Below are 19,898 nucleotides of genomic sequence, written 5' to 3'. Positions count from 1 at the left end.
CCCACAAATGTTGTATGGGATTGAGGTCAGGGCTTTGTGATGGCCAGTCCAATACCTTGATTGTGTTTTCCTTAAGCCATTTTGCCACAACTTTGGAAGTATGCTTGGGGTCATTGTCCATTTGGAAGACGCATTTGCGACAAAGCTATAACTGACTGATGTCTTGAAATGTTGCTTCAATATATACACATCATTTTCTTCTTCAAGATGCCATCTATTTTGTGAAGTGCACCAGTCCCTCCTGCAGCAAAGCACACCCACAACATGATGCTGTCACCCCCCATGCTTTTTTGTTTTGTTTTTCGCTTGCAAGCATCCCCCTTTTTCCTCCAAACATAATGATGGTCATTATGGCCAAACAGTTCTATTTTTGTTTCATCAGAAGAGAGGACATTTCTCAAAAATGTAAGATCTTTGTCCCCATGTGCAGTTGTAAACCGTAGTCTGGCTTTTTTATGGCGGTTTTGGAGCAGTGGCTTCTTCCTTGCTGAGCAAGGAATTTCAATTTCAAGTTATGTCGATCTAGGACTCGTTTTACTGTGGATATAGATACTTTAGTACCTGTTTCCTCCAGCATCTTCACAAGGTCCTTTTGCTGTTGTTCTAGGATTGATTTGCACTTTTTACACCAAAGTACGTTCATCTCTAGGAGACAGAACGCATCTCCTTTCTGAGCGGTATGGCGGCTGCGTGGTCCCATGGTGTTTATACTTGCGTACTATTGTTTGTACAGATGAACGTGGCCTTCAGGCGTTTGGAAATTGCTCCCAAGGATGAACCAGACTTGTGGAGGTCTACAAGAGGCTGATTTCTTTTGATTTTCCCATGATGTCAAGCAAAGAGGCACGGAGTTAAAAGGTAGGCCTTGAAATACATCCACAGGTACAATCCACAGTCAATTAGCCTATCAGAAGCTTTTAAAGCAATGACATAATTTTCTGGAATTTTCCAAGCTGTTTAAAAGCACAGTCAACATAGTGTATGTAAACTTCTGACCCACTGGAATTGTGATACAGTGAATTATAAGTGAAATAATCTGTCTGTAAACATTTGTTGGAAAAATGACTTGTATCATGCACAAAGTAGATGTCCCAACCGACTTGTCAAAACTATAGTTTGTTAACAAGACATTTGTGGAGTGGTTGAAAATGCGTTTTAATGACTCCAACCTAAGTGTATGTAAACTTTGGACTTCAACTGTACACACACACACACACACACACACACACACACACACACTACAAGTCAAAAAAATGGGGACACACCTACTCATTCAAGGGTTTTACTTCCTGTTTACATTGTAGAATAATAGTGAAGACATCAACATTTTTAAATAACACATATGCAATCATGTAGTAACGAAAAAGATTGTTAAACAAATCAAAATATAAACTATATGTTAGATTCTTCAAAGTAGTCACACTTTGCCTTGATGACAGCATTGCACACTCTTGGCTTTCTCTCAACCAGCGTCATGAGGTAGTCACCTGGAATGCATTTCAATTAACAGGTGTGCCTTGTTAAAAGTTCATTTGTGGAATTTCTTCCCTTCTTATTGCGTTTGAGCCAATCAGTTGTGTTGTGACAAGGTAGGGGTGGTATACAGAAGATAACCCTATTTGGTAAAAGACCAAGTCCATATTATGGCAAGAACAGCTCAAATAAGCAAAGAGAAACGACAGTCCATCATTACTTTAAGACATAAAGGTCCGTCAATCCGGAAAATGTCAATAACTTTGAACATTTCTTCAAGTGCAGTCGCAAAAACCATCAAGCGCTATTTATTTAGAATTCAAGGCACACTTAACTACCATGGCTACCACAGCATTCCGCAGTGATACACCATCTATCTGGTTTGTGCTTAGTGAGACTATCATTTGTTTTCAACAGGACAATGACCCAACAGGGCTATTTGACCAAGAAGGAGAGTGATGGAGTGCTGCATCAGATGACCTGGCCTCAACAGTCCCCCGACCTCAACCCAATTGAGATGGTTTTGGATGAGTTGGATTGCAGAGTGAAGGAAAAGCAGCCAACATGTGCTCAGCATATGTAGGAACTCCTTCAAGATTGTTGGAAAAGTATTCCAGATGAAGCTGGTTGAGAGAATGCCAAGCTGTCATCAAGGCAAAGGGTGGCTACTTTGAAGAATCTAACATGTAAAATATATTTAGATTTTTTAAAACACTTTTTTGGGGTACTACATGATGTTGATGTCTTCACTATTATTCTACAATGTGAAAATAGTCAAATAAAATAAAAACCGTTGAATGAGTAGGTGTCCATACTGTACATATCTGCCACACTTCTTGATGGCCTTGCTGATACTACTACCACCAGTCTCACTTGTTGTTGTCCTTACTACTACTACCAGTCTTACTTCTTGATGTCCTTGCTGCCGGCCCAGTATCCTCCGATGGCCACCGTCCCCACAGCCATGAGGAAGATGATGACCATGTTGTAGTCCAGAACAGGCTCGCTCGGGGCGAACATGGCCACCTCTCGGCCCTGTCCAAACATCTGCAGGGGACAGGAACATGGCATTTAGGTCAATTTATTGATATTTGTTAGTCAAGTTAATTGTCAAACATTAAGTTTGTTTGAACAGAGTCACATACAGGAGGATGCAACATGCCAACCGCGGCAGATGAAACATGTCATAAATAGAACTGACCTGGTACCTTAATGCTTTCTCTACATGTTAGAGGCATCTCTGATCTATAAGATATATGCTTTACAGAACATTGCACAATCCCACATTGTGCCTTGCTGAACAGTGTTGATGTAGCCTGGTCCCAGATCTGTTTGTGCCATCATTCTACTCCTTGACGGTCCTTGTCATGCCAAACAAGCATGATGGCTGGTACCTAGGCTAATATTGGTTGCTCTCCCCCCTCACCTTACTGATGTCCAGCATGTCAGTGTAGCTGAGCAGCGCCACAGGGATGTCAATCTTCTCATACTGAGTCTTGTTTCCTGCCGGTGGGGTCTCATCAGGAAAAATAAATGAGCAAATACTGTACAGAAGCAAAAGCCTTTTGGAAAAATCTATATTCAATCTATTATTCATACACCAAGTAGGCTACTAGGACAGATACACACAATGACCTACAGTCACCTCCAAAATAATTGGCACCCTTGACAAAGCAAAAAAAGACTGTATAAAATAAATAATACAAATACTGTGCTATATTGTATGCTAAAATTATATTATTTTATACTAATGCAATTGCTCAGAGAAACAACCAGAAAATAGGTGTCAAAAGTATTGGCAGCCCGGTTTTCAAAACTCCGGCAATCTTTTTCAAAAATATTTCATGAATTTGGAGAACACATTGGGAAGGATCTTAGACCATTCCTCCAAACATAATATTTCCAGATCGTTGATATCCTTCAGTCTGCCCTCTTCCATTTAAACCACAGATTTTTTAAATCAGGTTCAAGTCAGGAGACAGATGGCCAATAGAAAATGTGGATTTTGTGGTCAATTAACCATTTCATTGTGAATTTTGAAGTGTACTTGGGGTTATTGATCCACAAGTTTCAGCCTCCTGGCAGAATCAGACATGTTTTTGGTTAAAATATCCTGGTACTTGTTAAGGTCAATGGCATCAGGAACTCTTCCAAGGGCCCCAGGACCAGTGGAAGCAAATCAGCCGCATAACATCAAAAGATCCACCACCATATAGGCAGGTACCAGTAGGTATGAGGTTATTTTCTGCGTACTTCTTTTGACGCCAAACCCACCACTAGTGTACGTGGTTTTGAGACTTAGTGACCCGAAGATACCAAGTTCTGTAATTTTCAACTTTGGCTCTTAGATTTTTCTTTTGACTCCCAAACCATCTTCTTCACTGTGCATGGGGACACTTGCATCCAATACCAGGCAAGTTGACCACTGTTCCAGTGGTTTTAAACTTCTTAATTGTTGCCCTACTAGTGGTAAGTGGTATATTTGTTCATTTCTCTAGCAATTCTTGTTGTACCTAATGCCTGATTTATGAAGATGAACAACCATTTGTCTTTTCTTTGCCTTTTCTCATGGTGATGGATGACATACGTTGTACATGAGTGTTACCAAGTTTTCATACCCCAGGTGAAACTGGAAGACGTGGAAGGACACAATACAGTACAAACTGAGATTACATTTTTTTTTTAAGTAGAATGTTATTGCAGATTTCATTTTGTTTGATTTCATTTCTAAGAATCTTTAGGGGTGCCAATAATTTTGACACATCTTTGAGAAAATATATATTACTTCTTAAACTAAATCTATTTCTCTAAGCAATTGTATAATTGTTCATACAATATAGCTCAGTATTTATATAATTTATTTATACAGTCTTTTTTGCTCATCTTTATCAAGGGTGCCAATAATTTGTGGTGACTGTATAACCTGAATACTAAGGTGTGTTCAAATGCTCTTATTCTGCTTCCAAGCCTATTAGAACTGCAGTAGTGAAGAACAAAGGAAACAGGAGAGATAGCTAGCTAAAGAACATAGACAAGTATGGAACCACAGGCTAACATGACTTGCTGAATGATATGGTTTTAATCTTACCAGCCTTTTCTTTTCTGAATCATATGAGTTGATTCATGCCAGCCTGTCTATGATATGAGTAGTCTCTTACCAGCTTGTCTTTGCTAAATGAGTTGACTCTTACCAGCCAGTGTTTTCTGAATGATATGACCAGTAATGTAGTTGTAAATGCTGATTGCCATCCGCGGTAAGTAATTTAGGTTACTCCACCACTTACTGCTTTGTTGAGGTGCTGAGGTAGACGAGCCCACTGGGAGTTGAAGAAGATGCAGTAATAGCTAGCTAAAGAACATAGACAAGTATGGAACCACAGGCTAACATGACTTGCTGAATGATATGGTTTTAATCTTACCAGCCTTTTCTTTTCTGAATCATATGAGTTGATTCATGCCAGCCTGTCTATGATATGAGTAGTCTCTTACCAGCTTGTCTTTGCTAAATGAGTTGACTCTTACCAGCCAGTGTTTTCTGAATGATATGACCAGTAATGTAGTTGTAAATGCTGATTGCCATCCGCGGTAAGTAATTTAGGTTACTCCACCACTTACTGCTTTGTTGAGGTGCTGAGGTAGACGAGCCCACTGGGAGTTGAAGAAGATGCAGTAATCTTTTCCTTTGCTCTGGCCTTTGTTTCTGAAATGGGCCATGCCATATTCCCCGACAACCTTGCATAAGAGAATGAAAATTATTAACAGACAGTGGTCAGAAGAACTTAAGATGTTTCAGAGACTGGCCTAGACCTTGATCATGACTCTCAGTTCCATTACATTACACATAAGAGTCATTGGACGAAGGTGTAATGTTCAGACCGAGCCCCGACACTCAATCGGAACCAGTGGAGGCTGCTGAGGGGAGGACAGCTCATAATTACGTCTGGAATGGAGTCAATGGAGTGGTATCAACCACATGGAAACAATGTCTTTGAGGTGTAGGATACCATTCCATTGACTCTATTCAAGACATTACTATGAGCCGTCCTCCCTTCAGTATCCCCCACTGGTCTGAACATTAACACGCATCATTTGCGGTACGGTTTTGGAAGCATAAGGACCGTATCCTTTAGAGGTCGGCCGTTTAATCGGAATGGCTGATTAATTAGGGCCGATTTCAAGTTTTCATAACAATCGGAAATCGGTATTTTTGGACACCGATTTTGCCTTCTTTTTTTTTTTACGCCTTTATTTAATCTTTATTTAACTAAGCAAGTCAGTTAAGAACACATTCTTATTTTCAATGACGGCCTAGGAACGGTGGGTTAACTGCCTTGTTCAGGGGCAGAACGACAGATTTTCACCTTGTCAGCTTGGGGGATCCAATATTGCAACCTTACAGTCCAACGCAATAACGACCTGCCTCTCTCTCGTTGCACTCCACAAGGAGCCTGTTACGCGAATGCAGTAAGCCAAGGTAAGTTGCTAGCTAGTTAACGATCCCTGTACAGGGATCAACATCAGGGGAAATTTCAGAGTGACAACTAAAAATACAACTTCGTAACATTAAAAATTCTTGAAAATGCAAGTGTCTTACACCCTTCAAAAGATTAGAATCTTGGTAATCAAACTACGTTTTCCAATTTCAAATAGCTATTACAGAGAACAAATACCATGCTTTTGTTTGAGAAGAGCAATCAACAACAGAAACATTTTCCGCCATGACAGTTTTTACACATTCACATCTGAAGGTAAAATTATGACTTACATTCTGATATTTTGCTCTTATTTCTCTTCCTGAAGGTACCAGTGATCAAATGAAGTGCCTTTTTCTTTGATAAAATAAATTTTTATAGCCTAAATCGAAACATTTTGTAAACCGTTTGTGCCATGAATTCCATCTCTATCAATTTTTTACAGAGCATTCAACGTGATTACACACCGTAAACAATCGTTTATCTAGTCATGGTTTATTTCAGTGCATTCCTCTGGATGTTTGCAACACAGCCAAACGTCATAGTTTTTTTTTGCGGGGAGTATTGACCAAAGTGAACTGATTTGAAGACAACGAGCAATGACTACCTTACGCACCAATAATTTTAGCGAAGCTTCATTGATTGACTATATTTCTGCCCAATGACCACTGATCTTCTTGAAATCTAGCTGGGTAGATGGCCAATGAGCTGAGGTAAACGCCATTATGTAATGGTTTTGGGTTGGACCACAATTCCTTGTTAAATGTAAAAAGATTTTTTTTTTTGCAATGAAATGTGTGGTTTGTTTGTGTGTGTGTGTGTGTGTGTGTGTGTGTGTGTGTGTGTGTGTGTGTGTGTGTGTGTGTGTGTGTGTGTGTGTGTGTGTGTGTGTGTGTGTGTGTGTGTGTGTGTGTGTGTGTGTGTATGTGTATATATATATATATATATATATATGTATATATATGTATATTTATTTTTTCCCATGTCAGATTATATTTTCTATTTTTTTATTCAAATGGAATGGAGTAGAACAGCAAACACACACATGGCCACTGTGCCTGCTACTCCTCTTCCATTTCCATATGAAATAGCCATTGGGTGCTGGGGGCGAGTGCAGGCACACAACAATGGCCGGAGTTGAATGGAACAGCACTTCACCTTAGTGACTGTTCCCTCTGCTCTATACAATACATATCTGTTTATTTTATGTGATGATAAAAGGCTCATACAATACAAATAATTTTGTTCATGTTTTCTTTCACAGTGATAGCAACTCCAACTGGGAGCCCAATTTATTTATTTTATCTTTATTTTACTAGGCAAGTCAGTTAAGAACAAATTCTTATTTTCAATGACGGCCTAGGAACAGTTGGTTAACTGCCTGTTCAGGGGCAGAACGACAGATTTGTACCTTGTCAGCTCGGGGATTCGAACTTGCAACCTTTCGGTTACTAGTCCAACGCTCTAACCACTAGGCTACCCTGCCGCCCCAATGCCAAGCTGCCCGCTCTACCTCTGCCCCCAGTGGTGTTCATATGCCACAGTTCATTACTGCAGGCATGACTGTGCCTCAGGGCCAAAAGGGCACAGCATGGAGGCGTTGTTGTGTTCTGTGTCGCATGAAATGCACCACTTGTTCAGTTTGCCTCTGCTTTACATCAGAAAGAGACTGTTATGGAAAATGACACAGACAGCAAAATATTGTGACGAGGACTTCCAAGGGGTGTACTGTTTTAAAAAAAATATATATTTTCTAATATTTAAAAAAAAATGGTTTTTGTGTGTGTGTGTTAGAATAGCTTTTTGATATGTTGTATATAGTTATTTGCACTGCTGTATATAGTTATAGGTCATTTCACCAATTCGGCCACTTGGGTACATTTGGGCAACTTGTGTGGGACACCTGGGTGACTTCATGCTAAATGTCATGTAGCTCACCCATTCCTGAAGTTATCAGTCTCACACTTTGCACGCCTACAGTTGCCCTCTTGTGTTATCCATCAAAATTATCTCCAGCATCCTATCTGACTGTGTGGCTATTCTAGTACATGTGAAAGATGATACTACAACAATAAAAAACAGAAAACGTATGCTCTTTCATTCTCTTTTCTTCCACCAGATCTACTGTGTTATATTCTCCTAGATGCAATTAACATTTCCACAAACTTCAGAATGTTTCCATTCAAATGATACCAAGAATATGCATATCCTTGCCTCTGGGGCTGAGCTACAAGCAGTTAGATTAGGGTATGTCTTCAGGCGGAAATTGAGAACAAAGGGATAACAGGTTAAACTTATCTTATAAAAAACAATCAATCGTAATCACTAGTTAACTACACATGGTTGATGATATTACTAGATATTATCTAGCGTGTCCTGCATTGCATATAATCTAACTGAGCATACAAGTATCTAAGTATCTGACTGAGCGGTGGTAGGCAGAAGCAGGCGCGTTAACATTCATTCAAACAGCATTTCGGGCGGTTTGCCAGCAGCTCTTCGTTGTGGGTCAAGTATTGAGCTGTTTATGACTTCAAGCCTATCAACTCCCGAGATGAGGCTGGTGTAACCGAAGTGAAATGGCTAGCTAGTTAGCGCGCGCTAATAGCATTTCAAACGTCACTCGCTCTGGGCCTTGGAGTGGTTGTTTCCCTTGCTCTGCATGGGTAACGTTGCTTCGAGGGTGGCTGTTGTCGTTGTGTTCTTGGTTCGAGCCCAGGGAGGAACGAGGAGAGGGACGGAAGCTATACCGTTACAATGGCAATACTAAAGTGCCTATAAGAACATCCAATAGTCAAAGGTTAATGAAATACAAATTGTATAGAGGGAAATAGTCCTATAATTCCTATAATAACTACAACCTAAAACTTCTTACCTGGGAATATTGAAGACTCATGTTAAAAGGAACCACCAGCTTTCATATGTTCTCATGTTCTGAGCAAGGAACTTAAACGTTAGCTTTCTTTCATAGCACATATTGCACTTTTACTTTCTTCTCCAACACTTTGTTTTTGCATTATTTAAACCACGTTTCATTATTTACTTGAGGCTAAATAGATTTTATTGATGTATTATATAAAGTTAAAATAAATGTTCATTCAGTATTGTTGTAATTGTCATTATTACAAATAAATAACCATTTTAAAAAATTGGCCGATTAATTGGTATCGGCTTTTTTGGTCCTCCAATAATCGGTATCGGCTTTGAAAAAACATTATCGGTCGACCTCTAGTATCCTTCATATAAGCAAGAAATCATTTTTTTTAAAACTGGTTAAATTGATACACACTTTTACAGGGTTAGTGTTCCCACACAGCCATATCTCCATGATACAGCACGTTTACGGAAGACAGAGGGACAACCTGTGCTAATTAGCTCTCTAGCATGCTCCAAACACATGTGTAACGGAAGAAGGCCGCCAGAAGTGTGTTGTCACCAAAAATATACTGTCGGCTGCAACTGTGATGAAGCCGGTTATAACACTGTACAGTAAGTGTATATTTTGCATTTGACAAATTATTTTGATGTAATATTAAAGTAAAGGGCTTTATGTTTCTAGAACGGTATCTAAATTGGGAATCGATACACGTTTAGATGGAGTATTTGGCTGTCAGAGCCAGTCTACCTCTGAAAATAACAAGGTCCTCGGACTTTAAAGTGACAATCAGCAGTAGAAACAATAACAAAGGCGAGTCCCCGCCCCTGTTTCGGTAAAAAGCTGATGATAGGGCTGGAGAAATGTAACCACAGATAGATATTTAGATATATATTTAGATATACACACATGGCCACTGTATATTTAGATATAATAGATATTTATGAATAGAAAAAAGAGAATGAAAAGCATCCATGAGTCATGACTGTGTATCCTGATTCTGAGGCGAGTAGAAAACGCCCCACACGGGACGTTTGAGCTAACGTGGGCTAATGTGATTAGCATGACGTTTTAAGTAACAAGAACATTTCCCAGGACATAGACATATCTGATATGGGCAGAAAGCTTACATTATTGTTAATCTAACTGCAGTCCAATTTACAGTAGCTATTACAGTGAAGGAATACCATGCTATTGTTTGAGGAGAGTGCACAGTTATGAACATGAAAATGTATTTTAATAAACCAATTAGGCACATTTGGGCAGTCTTGATACAACATTTTGAACAGAAATGCAATGGTTCATTGGATCAGTCTAAAACTTTGCCAAAATCTAAATTGAGTGATCTAAATTCTGTGATCTTTCTCTTGCATTTCAAAGATGATCAAATTAAAAAAATACTCCTCTGTAAAGTGGTCAGCTCTGTAAACCCGTCGCAAGACCCACTAGTTGATGCAAGACCCACTACTCCCCCCAATTTGTGATATCTACTGCAGCCATCATCCTCCACATACAACAACCGTGTTGCCAGTCACATTCTGTTAAAGCTCCTCAAAGCACACACATCCATGGGTTGGTCTCCCTTTCAGTTCGCTGCAACTAGTGACTGGAATGAGCTGCAACAAACACTCAAATTGGACCATTTTTATCTCCATCTCTTCATTCAAAGACTCAATCATGGACACTCTTACTGACACCTGTGGCTGCTATGCGTGATGTATTGTTGTCTCTACCTTCTTGCCTTTGTGCTGTTGTCTGTGCCCAATAATGTTTCTACCATGTTTTGTGCTGCTACCATGTTGTGCTGCTGCCATGTTGTTGTCATGTGGTGTTGCTACTATGCTATGTTGTCATAGGTCTCCCTTTATGTAGTGTTGTGGCGTCTCTCTTGTCGTGATGTGTGTTTTGTCCTATAATCCCAGCCTGGTTGTGAATGAAGTTGTCAAGGAAGTGAATTTGTGTTTATACAGGACCTACCCTCCTCCGTATGGAGCCTCTGGTTCACATTTCCAGAGCAAGCCTAAATTGTCTTTAAGACTGGCCACACTAACGTTAACTGTGGGTGCAGTACTGCATCTTTCCAACACCAGTTAACGTTAGCTAGCTAGCTTTACTCTTATGCACAAGCTTAGCTAGATATTTCTCAAAGTGACAATACCAGCAGACACGATATGAGAGGTGTATAAACGATTAGGAAATTAATCTTAAACCACCGTGATACTTCAACTATCAAACTGAGTTAGTTTCTAGTAATCTCTCCAACTTCTGGCTACTTCTTCTTTGGGCTTTATATGGTGGTTGGCAACCAACTTTAAGGTGCATTACCTCTACCAACTGGACTGGAGTGTGGACCTCAGTTCATCGTTCAATCACCCAAGTGGGTAAGTGCTCCTAAAAACCAATGAGGAGATGGGAGAGGCAGGACTTGCACATGTCAAGTGTCACACATAGAACCAAGTTCTATTTTAGCGTCTGGATACGCAGACGCTCGTTGATGCACACACGATGCAAGCGGTGTGGTCAGCATGTAATGCACTACATCGCAGTGCTAGAGGAGTCATTACAGACCTGGGTTCAATCCCGAGCTGTATCACAACCGGCCATGATCAGGATTCCCATGTGGCAGCACAGAATTGGCCCAGCATCATCAGGGTTAGGGGACTGTTCGTTGTAAAAAACTATTTGTTCTAACTGACTTGCCAGTTAAATAAAGGTTAAATAAATACACAATAAAACGAGCCCTGTGTAACTACGAATATTCTCAGCGCCCTACTGTACCTCGACTAACCTGTATCCCAGCACATTGACTCGGTACAGGTAGCCCCTATATATAGCCTCATTATTGTTATGTAATTTTCTTGTGTTACTTTTTGATTTGATTTTGTTTATTTAGTAAATATCTTCTTAACTCTATTTCCTTAACTGCATTGTCGGTTAAAAAAAGGACGCATTTCACGGTAAGGTCTACCTACACCTGCTGTATTCCGCGCATGAGACAAATAAAATTTGATTTGTACTCAATCGTTGGTGTATGTTAGCATGCACATGTAACGGATGTGAAACGGCTAGCTTAGTTAGCGGTGGTGCGCGCTAAATAGCGTTTCAATCGGTGACGTCACTTGCTCTGAGACCTTGAAGTAGTAGTTCCCGTTGCTCTGCAAGGGCTGCGGCTTTTGTGGGTAACGATGCTTTGTGGGTGACTGTTGTTGATGTGTGCAGAGGGTCCTTGGTTCGCGCCCGGGTATGGGCGAGGGGACGGTCTAAAGTTATACTGTTACTAATTACCTCGACAAAAGTACGAGTACTGCCTGTTTAGATTGTTTTACAGATTAAGGCCACATTATATTAGGTGAATAGACATGAGACCAATCTCACCTGTTTTAGGAAAATAACTGCCCAAACCAGGTTTAGCGAAGACTTCATGCTGCTTAGCTTATTGTTATCTCCCAATTACCCGCACTGCTCCGGTCTGGTCGTGACTAGTTACCACAGCCACAAAATCTTAAGTATGGCTAAACTCCGCCTATTTCTAAAAGGTATCTTCTTTAAATCATATTTTAAACCGAAACTTAACTACACTGCTAACCTTATGCCTTAACTTTAACCTTAAATTAAGGCCAAAAAGCTCATTTTTGTTCATTCATTAATTTTTATGATACCCACTGCTCAGCACACAGTGCGGCCACCAGCTGTTTTGCCAGCTCCCGCCCATATTATCAAATGCGTTTATCATTGGTTGATTTTGATCCAGCGCCGAGGTACATACATTTTGATTGGTTTACATCGATGCCAATGAAATTATTTTGATAAAATCCAGGTGTTTTCTGTCCGCATGCTAGCTAAACTTGTGATTTACAATACATTGAGGAGTTAAAATTGGTCTAAAATAGGCTAAATTTGATTTAATGTATATAGAAACAACTTAAAACAGCTGAGCTAAAAATTGATTATTTTGCTTCTTCCGGGTCAAAGGTTGGAGTTCGAAAGGCGTAGCTGGAACAGTTTAAAAATGGCGGTGAGTCAACCATATCTTCCATAAACTTTTTTAAATCGTCGTAAACTATTTATTGACTATTGTATATTATTTACTTAGCGATTGAAAATACGTGTCTCTTTCAATCCAGCAACAGTATTCTGGTAACTAGCAAGTGAGGGCAGAGTAGACATATTTGGGAGCGTGCTAATTAGATTGCATCGTGTTGTCAATGAAACCGACTAAGCAAAAAATATTTATCTTGAAACCCCGTTGGGACGTTGCAGATGACGAGAATATATTCAGCAAAACGTGCAACGTTAGACTACATAAGAACATTCCGTATAGACATAAAAAAAAAAACATAATCATCAAATGAACTCAAGTTGTCTGAGAATGATGGGCCGTCTACTACAAAAACGTAACAGGGCAGTTCATACAGGCTGCAGGAGGTTGTGGAATATTTGGTAGGCTTTTATACTGAACAAACATTTTAACGCAGCATGTAAAGTGTTGGTCCCATGTTTCATGAGCTGAAATAAAATATCCCAGAAATGTTATATACGCTCCAAAATCTTATTTCTAAAATTGTGCACAATTGTTTTACATCCCTGTTGGCAGTGCTTGACTTGGGATGGAAGAAGTGCAGGAGCTGTCTTTTTCCAAATCGGTCCATTAGACTATGTTCACTGAAATTCACAAATGACATTGTGCTGGACAGACCTGATTATTTACTGTTAACGGGTTATACAAATTTTCCATGACTTCTAACCAAATGTTCATTATTATTATTATTATAGCCTACATGAAAAAGTAAGTATTATTGGCACTGGAAAGCTGCTCTGTGTGATGTAGACTTCTACAGTGGTTGTGCCCTTAATCGAGGCACTTAGTCCCCCACGTAGAGCTGCACTGTTAGTCACATGCTGTTAACATGTGGTCAACCCTCCATCTGGAGAGCTCCTGGGTGTGCAGGCTTTTTCAACATTACAACCAAATACTTTTGTCTTTTATAAAATGATTCCCTCATTCAATTAAACAGGGGTCAAATGGATAAGGTAGGCTACTTCAAAGCAAGGTATCTAACTAGACATGTTTATATATAAGGCTGAAATATTCATGTTTCTGGGGAGATCTATGCACAGCAAGTTATTTGTCAATTAGGCTACTCTTAAAAATATAACGTTGTCGCAATTACATGGCTAATGTTTAATAGAGGAGAATCCCAGCTTTCCAAATGTGCAGATGTATTTAGGCTCTACAGTGCCGGTGGAAAGGCAACAATGAAATTAATGCTAGGCTATAGTTAACTAGTAGCATTTGTCTCGCTAGGTATGTTTTCAATTGGTGATCTAGTTAGTCTGTCGTTATTTTATACCTGCTTCTGAAATGTCGCTCTCTCTCCTCGGGCAACGGCCCACTCGCACTGGCACACAAGCAGCACCATAGACCTGCACTGAAGGGTCATTCTGATATTGGCTGATATGTAGTTGTTTAATTGATTGATCATTTTTAAAGTGTGCTTTCATGAATTACATGAACAATTATGAAACTAATTTCCATGACTTTTCATGACCGTACAAACCCTCATTTGACAATTTGGAACGGGTTGGCACATTTTCAATCTGCGCAATCTCGAAAAGCCTACTGGCATACACAGATTCACAGATTAGAGGCAAATAAACTTGAACTAAGCGGAATCAAGAAATTAATACCCACTTTCCATTGCTATTCAATGAAGATTCCGCTTTGATCAACCTTTTTTGCCTTGGTGTGTGCATCTGGAGCCAGTGATAGGCTATTTTAGTTTTTTTATAGAGGAGCCGGTATGCAATTCCCCCAAAATTTGAAGTGTCGGTACAGCCTTCAAACAGCTCCCGCCCAAGTCAAGCACTGCCTGTTAAGGAGCATTTCTCCTTTGCCAAGATATGCCACACCTGTTAGGTGGATGGATTATCAAGAAGTTGATTAAACAGCATGATCATTACACAGCTGCACCTTGTGCTGGGGACAATAAAAGGCCACAATGACACAGATGTCTCATGTTTTGAGGGAGTGTGCAATTGGTAACAGCTGTTGCCAGAGAATTGAATGTTACTTTATCTCCCGGTACTAGCTACTCACTGTTTATTATCTATGCATAGTCACTTTACCCCTACCTACATGTACATGTTACCTAAATTACCTCGATTAACCTGTACGGTATCCCCTGTATATAGCCTCGTTATTGTTATTTTATTCGAATTTCTTTTCTTATTTTTTCTTCTTGAAAATGCATTGTTGGTTAAGGTCTTGTAAGTAAGCATTTCACGGTAAGGTTTGGTGCATGTGACAAATACAATTTGATTTGATAAGCCAACCACCAACGTCGTTTTTGAGAATTTGGCAGTACCTCCAACCGGCCTCACAACCACAGACCATCTGTAACTACACCAGCCCCATGGTGGGGTTATGGTATGGGCAGGCATAAGCTACGGACAACGCATAAGCTACGGACAATGAACACAATTGCATTTTATTGATGGCAATTTGAATGCACAGAGATACTGAAATAATGTGACGAGATCTTGGTAGCCGCCATCATGTTAATGCACGGCCCCATGTTGCAAGGATTTGTACACAATTCCTGGAAGCTGAAAATGTCCCAGTTCTTCCATGGCCTGCATACTCATAAGACATGTCACCCATTGAGCATGTTTTGAGATGCTCTGAATCGACATGTAAGACAGTGTGGGCCAGTTCCCGCCAATATCCAGCAACTTCGCACAGCCATTGAAGAGAAGTGATAGAACATTCCACATGCCACAATCAACCACCTGATCAACTCTATGCGAAGGAGATGTGTCGCATATCTGCATGAGGCAAATGTTGGTCATACCAGATACTGACTGGTGTACTGACTGTTCATTACGTAATCAGGCTCTTACGCCCCTACCTTTTTTTGTAAGGTATCTCTGACCCAACAGATGCGTATCTGTATTCCCAGTCATGTGAAATCCATAGATTAGGGCCTAATGAATTGATTTCATTATATGAACTGCAACTCAGTAAAATCTTAGACATTATTATAGACATTAACTCAGGAAACTGCATGTACCAAGGGTAGATGCAAAAAAAATGGCAGAGTGGATCATTTCTTCCATAAACTCTAGCCTTTTTGGATTTGGTTGCCACTTCGTGGCAATTCTGAGGTAATGATTTTGAGCAGACTGTGCGAGCGTTTATGTGGTGAAATAGAATTAGAACTGCCCGCAACCTACAAAGTAAATTGGAGCCAAGCAACCAGCTTAGCAACGGACGCTTTGGTTCATTACGTAATCCGGTCAGAACGTTGCAAATTCTAGCAACAGACCTTGCAACACAATCTTATTTTTAAATGTTTTACTTATCAACACAATCTAGAGCTCATCGAATCCCATTGTGACGTAGAGGGGGACACTATTTGGCATGACAGCCCCCTTCTTGACATTCATTTCCTGCGATAGTACACTTTTTGCCATGGGGCGTAGAGAAAATAACCAGGTTTCCATCTAACCTTTTTATGCGAGTAAAGTACATGTTGGATTAAAAAAAATGTAATGACAGGCCTAAAGGAAATAGCTAATTTGTCTGTAAACTTTCCAAGTGTCAACAAAACACTCCAGACAAGGTGGGATCTTTTTGTGTCAGTAAAATACATTATGCAAGAAAATGCGGTGGAAACGCTTTTATGAGCAAATATTGATATAATAACTCAATGTATTTAGATCTACTTAATTAATTTTGATCAGTAGTTACACCTAATGGTTCTTTTTACTTACAATTATTATTGCAGATTTACCTAATATACTTGTTATTCAAACATTATTGAATTGATAAATAATCATTATAAATTGTCAGGTTGACAATGTATGTAAGTCTTCATGTCTCTAACATAACTGGGTCAAATACCTCTAAAATGAATAAATTACTCCTTTCCAATAAATATCGATAATCTTCTTCTGGTGACATGATGATCGATGCTTGGCTGCCTAATTATTATTAGATTTTAGAAAAATTTGATGAACCTTTATCTAACTAGGCATGTCAGTTAAGAACAATTTCTTATTTACGATGGCGGACTACACCGGCCAAATCCGGACAACGCTGTGCCAATTGTTCGCCGCTCTATCGGACTCCCAATCACGGCCGGTTGTGATACAGCCTGGTTTCGAACCAGGTGTCTGTAGTGACGCCTCTAGCACTGAGATGCAGTGCCTTAGACCGCTGCACCACTCGGGAGCCCCGATTGACCCCACCCCACCCTGAGCTCTTATGTCCATAATAATGTCATCATGTACTAGGCTACCCGTACTGTATCTGCCAGTTGTTGAATAGAGTGCACCAGTTGTTGGCTAGAGTGCACGTGCCAAGACCAGAGTGAGCACAATCACCATTTATTGCAATTTTTTTCTTTTCTAGCAGCCAGGGGCCCTAAGCGACCGTTTATTTCGCTTATGCCTGGAACCGGCCCTGCATAAACTTATCCTAAACCACCTAATATATCGTCCACTATCTGTTCTATAGTTCTTACAAATTAAAAATAGGTGTCTTTCAATATAGTTACAGTCTTCTGACCAGACTAGCGAGAGATGGAGTGGGTTGAATTCTTTGTTAGCGTGAGGTTCAAACTCAGGATTGGTTCATCGCAGCGCGCTAAATAAATATACGAAATGTTTTCCTTTCAGGACAGAAACCAGGACAGAAACAAGGAAGGAGAGAAGAAGAAGAAAGAGAGTATCTTTGACCTGTCAAAGTACATTGATAAACAAATCCGTGTGAAGTTTCAGGGAGGACGAGAAGGTAGGCCTAAATCACAGTTTTTACCTTTTGATCTAGCTATTGAAAAGAAAGTGAAGATAACATTTACTTAGTCCTCTTCATTACTATGTGAAAACATGCAGCTTTCACAACAGAACACTGACAAACTTTTGCCTGTGTGGAAATGCTGTTCCATGACTGGCCACAGTCCTCATCCTCTTCTCTAGTGTTCTTCTCCTTGATTCCATTCAAGATAATAATCCAAATGTATTTGTCTCAGCCAGTGGAGTCCTGAAGGGGTTTGACCCCCTGTTGAACCTGGTATTGGACAGCACCATCGAGTACTTGCGGGGTATGTAGTAGAAACTAAATCTTGCTTGTATGACCTCATATCACTTCTACAGAAGTAAAAATGCACTGCTGGGTTTTTGAGGAGACTGTTGCCCACAGACTTAAATGGAACAAGTATGTGATGTAGCCCATCAGTAAAAAAAAAAATGACAATGAAACCAAAAGGTCATCCTTTGCCAATTTTATAAAGAAGGTTGTGTTGGGTCATTCATGGTGAAGTTGCACATACTGTCAATGACCTCTGGCCTGTTATGTCACTTCCTTCTGTTGTTTCCAGATCCTGACGACCAGTTCAAGTTGACTGAGGACACGCGGCAGCTGGGCCTGGTGGTTTGTAGAGGGACGTCCGTGGTGCTCATCTGTCCTCAGGACGGCATGGAAGCCATCCCCAACCCATTCATCCAGCAGCAGGACGGATAATCGGCCAGTCTCATTCCTCTCGGTTGACCTCACAGTAGTCCAATTCCTGGGGAGTATGTCAATTGTATTTCCTTGATTCCTCGCATCCTCTACTTGCCTCCTTCGCAAAATGCATTGGAGAAGATCCGAGGGTGGGGAATGTAAGATTTACTCCGTGCTTTGAGAAGGAGACAAGGAGGGAGGATGTGAGGATTCAATTAAATATAATTGAGATTAACTCCTATACTCCCCTGTCCCATCTCCCCAAGGTGTACTTCATGTTTACAGCCCCACACGTCTTTGAGTCCCTATAATCAGGAAAATCATTTTGTTGTCATTTAATTGGTTTTGCCACCCTGAATATTGATCTAGCAGGGTATGGTGTGATAGCATGTATTTTGTTTATAACTGAAGAATAGTGATTTAAATGTTTGTTTTTGGTGGGCAAGTGTCTCTGACTGCAGATTTTTTGTTGTTGCTGTGATGGTAAACACTGAAAACGGTTTTATTACTTTTTACTACTGTTTTCCCAGTCAGGCCAGAATTGAACAATATGGCATATTATGTTTTTACGTTCCAAATGTAATACATTGACTATTTTCTTTATTCGTGTGTTTTGCATTGTCTTTGAGCCTCAATGGAACATAGGGCACAACTGGAGTAAATAATTGTGGTTAATGAAACAGACCCATACGCAGTGGCGATTTTAGCATTTCAATCTTGGTGGGGCAAAAAAAATCTGGTGGGATGCATGCCAGCAAAGCCACAAGACTAAACATTAATTTCACTATAGCGGTGACAAACGGTGCCCACAAACTGTTAGGGCCTACATAAAGCTGTCCCAATATAAACAGACAATGAGAAGCTCTTACAATATTCAATGATTACATTTCTCTAAAACAGGTTATAGGCTATATGTGCACCACCAAGTTAGATTAATTAGGTTGAGGCACATTGAACACCGTTTAGGTCTTTGCGTGTCAAAAAAGATGCACGTCATATAACACTATTTGACGTGTTAAATAAGCTTTTAATTTGACATGTCAAATAACACAATTCTATTATAGAATGTTGTGTGTGCTGAATTTGTATGTGCAAGCCAAGCACCAGCACCATGAGTGACACAACACTGAGCCAATCACGGTGTAACGCTCCAGATTTTGCTGGCTCGCCCTACCACCACAGAAAGCACTGAGCTAGGCTGAAACATCTGCATTTTGGAGCTGTCTAACTCAAGAAAACAAAAAAGAGACAATGTGTGTATGCAGCTTTATTAACTGAATTATATATATATTTTACATGGTTTGCAAACTGATATGTGACATGTATTAATGCCAAATAACATGTAAAACAGGCAAGCCCAAAAAATATTATTTATTTATTTGTTCTACAAATGTGGAGCTGCCCCACCTGCCCTGGATGACGGGTCGCCACTGATGCCAAGATGTCCAAGTTGTGGAAAAGATAATGTCACATTTTCATCAACTGAAACATGACATTATCTTTTCCACAACTTGGACATCTTGGCATGTTGCAATTGTGGTGGGAACCATGAAGCAACTACTTTGGAATGCCT

The 19,898-nt window shown here is 40.0% G+C and overlaps 2 protein-coding genes across 3 annotated transcripts in view; one reads left to right on the top strand and one right to left on the bottom strand.

The window, feature by feature from the left end:
• LOC109872165 (signal peptide peptidase-like 2B) overlaps window positions 1-12,472 on the bottom strand; it is a 43,741-nt gene extending 31,269 nt beyond the window's left edge. For both annotated transcript variants that reach the window (XR_004205722.1, XM_031806479.1), the window contains exons 1-3: window positions 12,196-12,472; window positions 2,900-5,205; window positions 2,381-2,520 (exon numbers count right to left, since the gene is read on the bottom strand). Coding sequence is in view for 1 of the 2 variants with exons in the window: in XM_031806479.1 (XP_031662339.1) it covers window positions 2,381-2,520; window positions 2,900-3,070 (311 nt within the window). In the remaining variant the exon portion in view is untranslated. The remainder of the gene's footprint in view (window positions 1-2,380; window positions 2,521-2,899; window positions 5,206-12,195) is intronic.
• Window positions 12,473-12,698: 226 nt separating this feature from the next.
• On the top strand, window positions 12,699-18,928 carry LOC109872188 (U6 snRNA-associated Sm-like protein LSm7). The gene is made up of 4 exons (XM_020463330.2): window positions 12,699-12,835; window positions 17,500-17,614; window positions 17,853-17,924; window positions 18,201-18,928. The coding sequence occupies exons 1-4, from the start codon at window positions 12,830-12,832 to the stop codon at window positions 18,341-18,343; spliced, it is 336 nt and encodes a 111-aa protein (XP_020318919.1). The 5' UTR covers window positions 12,699-12,829; the 3' UTR covers window positions 18,344-18,928.
• Window positions 18,929-19,898: the final 970 nt, after the last annotated feature.

The sequence above is a fragment of the Oncorhynchus kisutch genome, linkage group LG27 (assembly GCF_002021735.2).
Source record: "Oncorhynchus kisutch isolate 150728-3 linkage group LG27, Okis_V2, whole genome shotgun sequence".
Classification (NCBI taxonomy): domain Eukaryota; kingdom Metazoa; phylum Chordata; class Actinopteri; order Salmoniformes; family Salmonidae; genus Oncorhynchus; species Oncorhynchus kisutch.
Note: the sequence above shows the minus strand (reverse complement) of the source record. Positions and strands in the feature narration are given on the sequence as shown.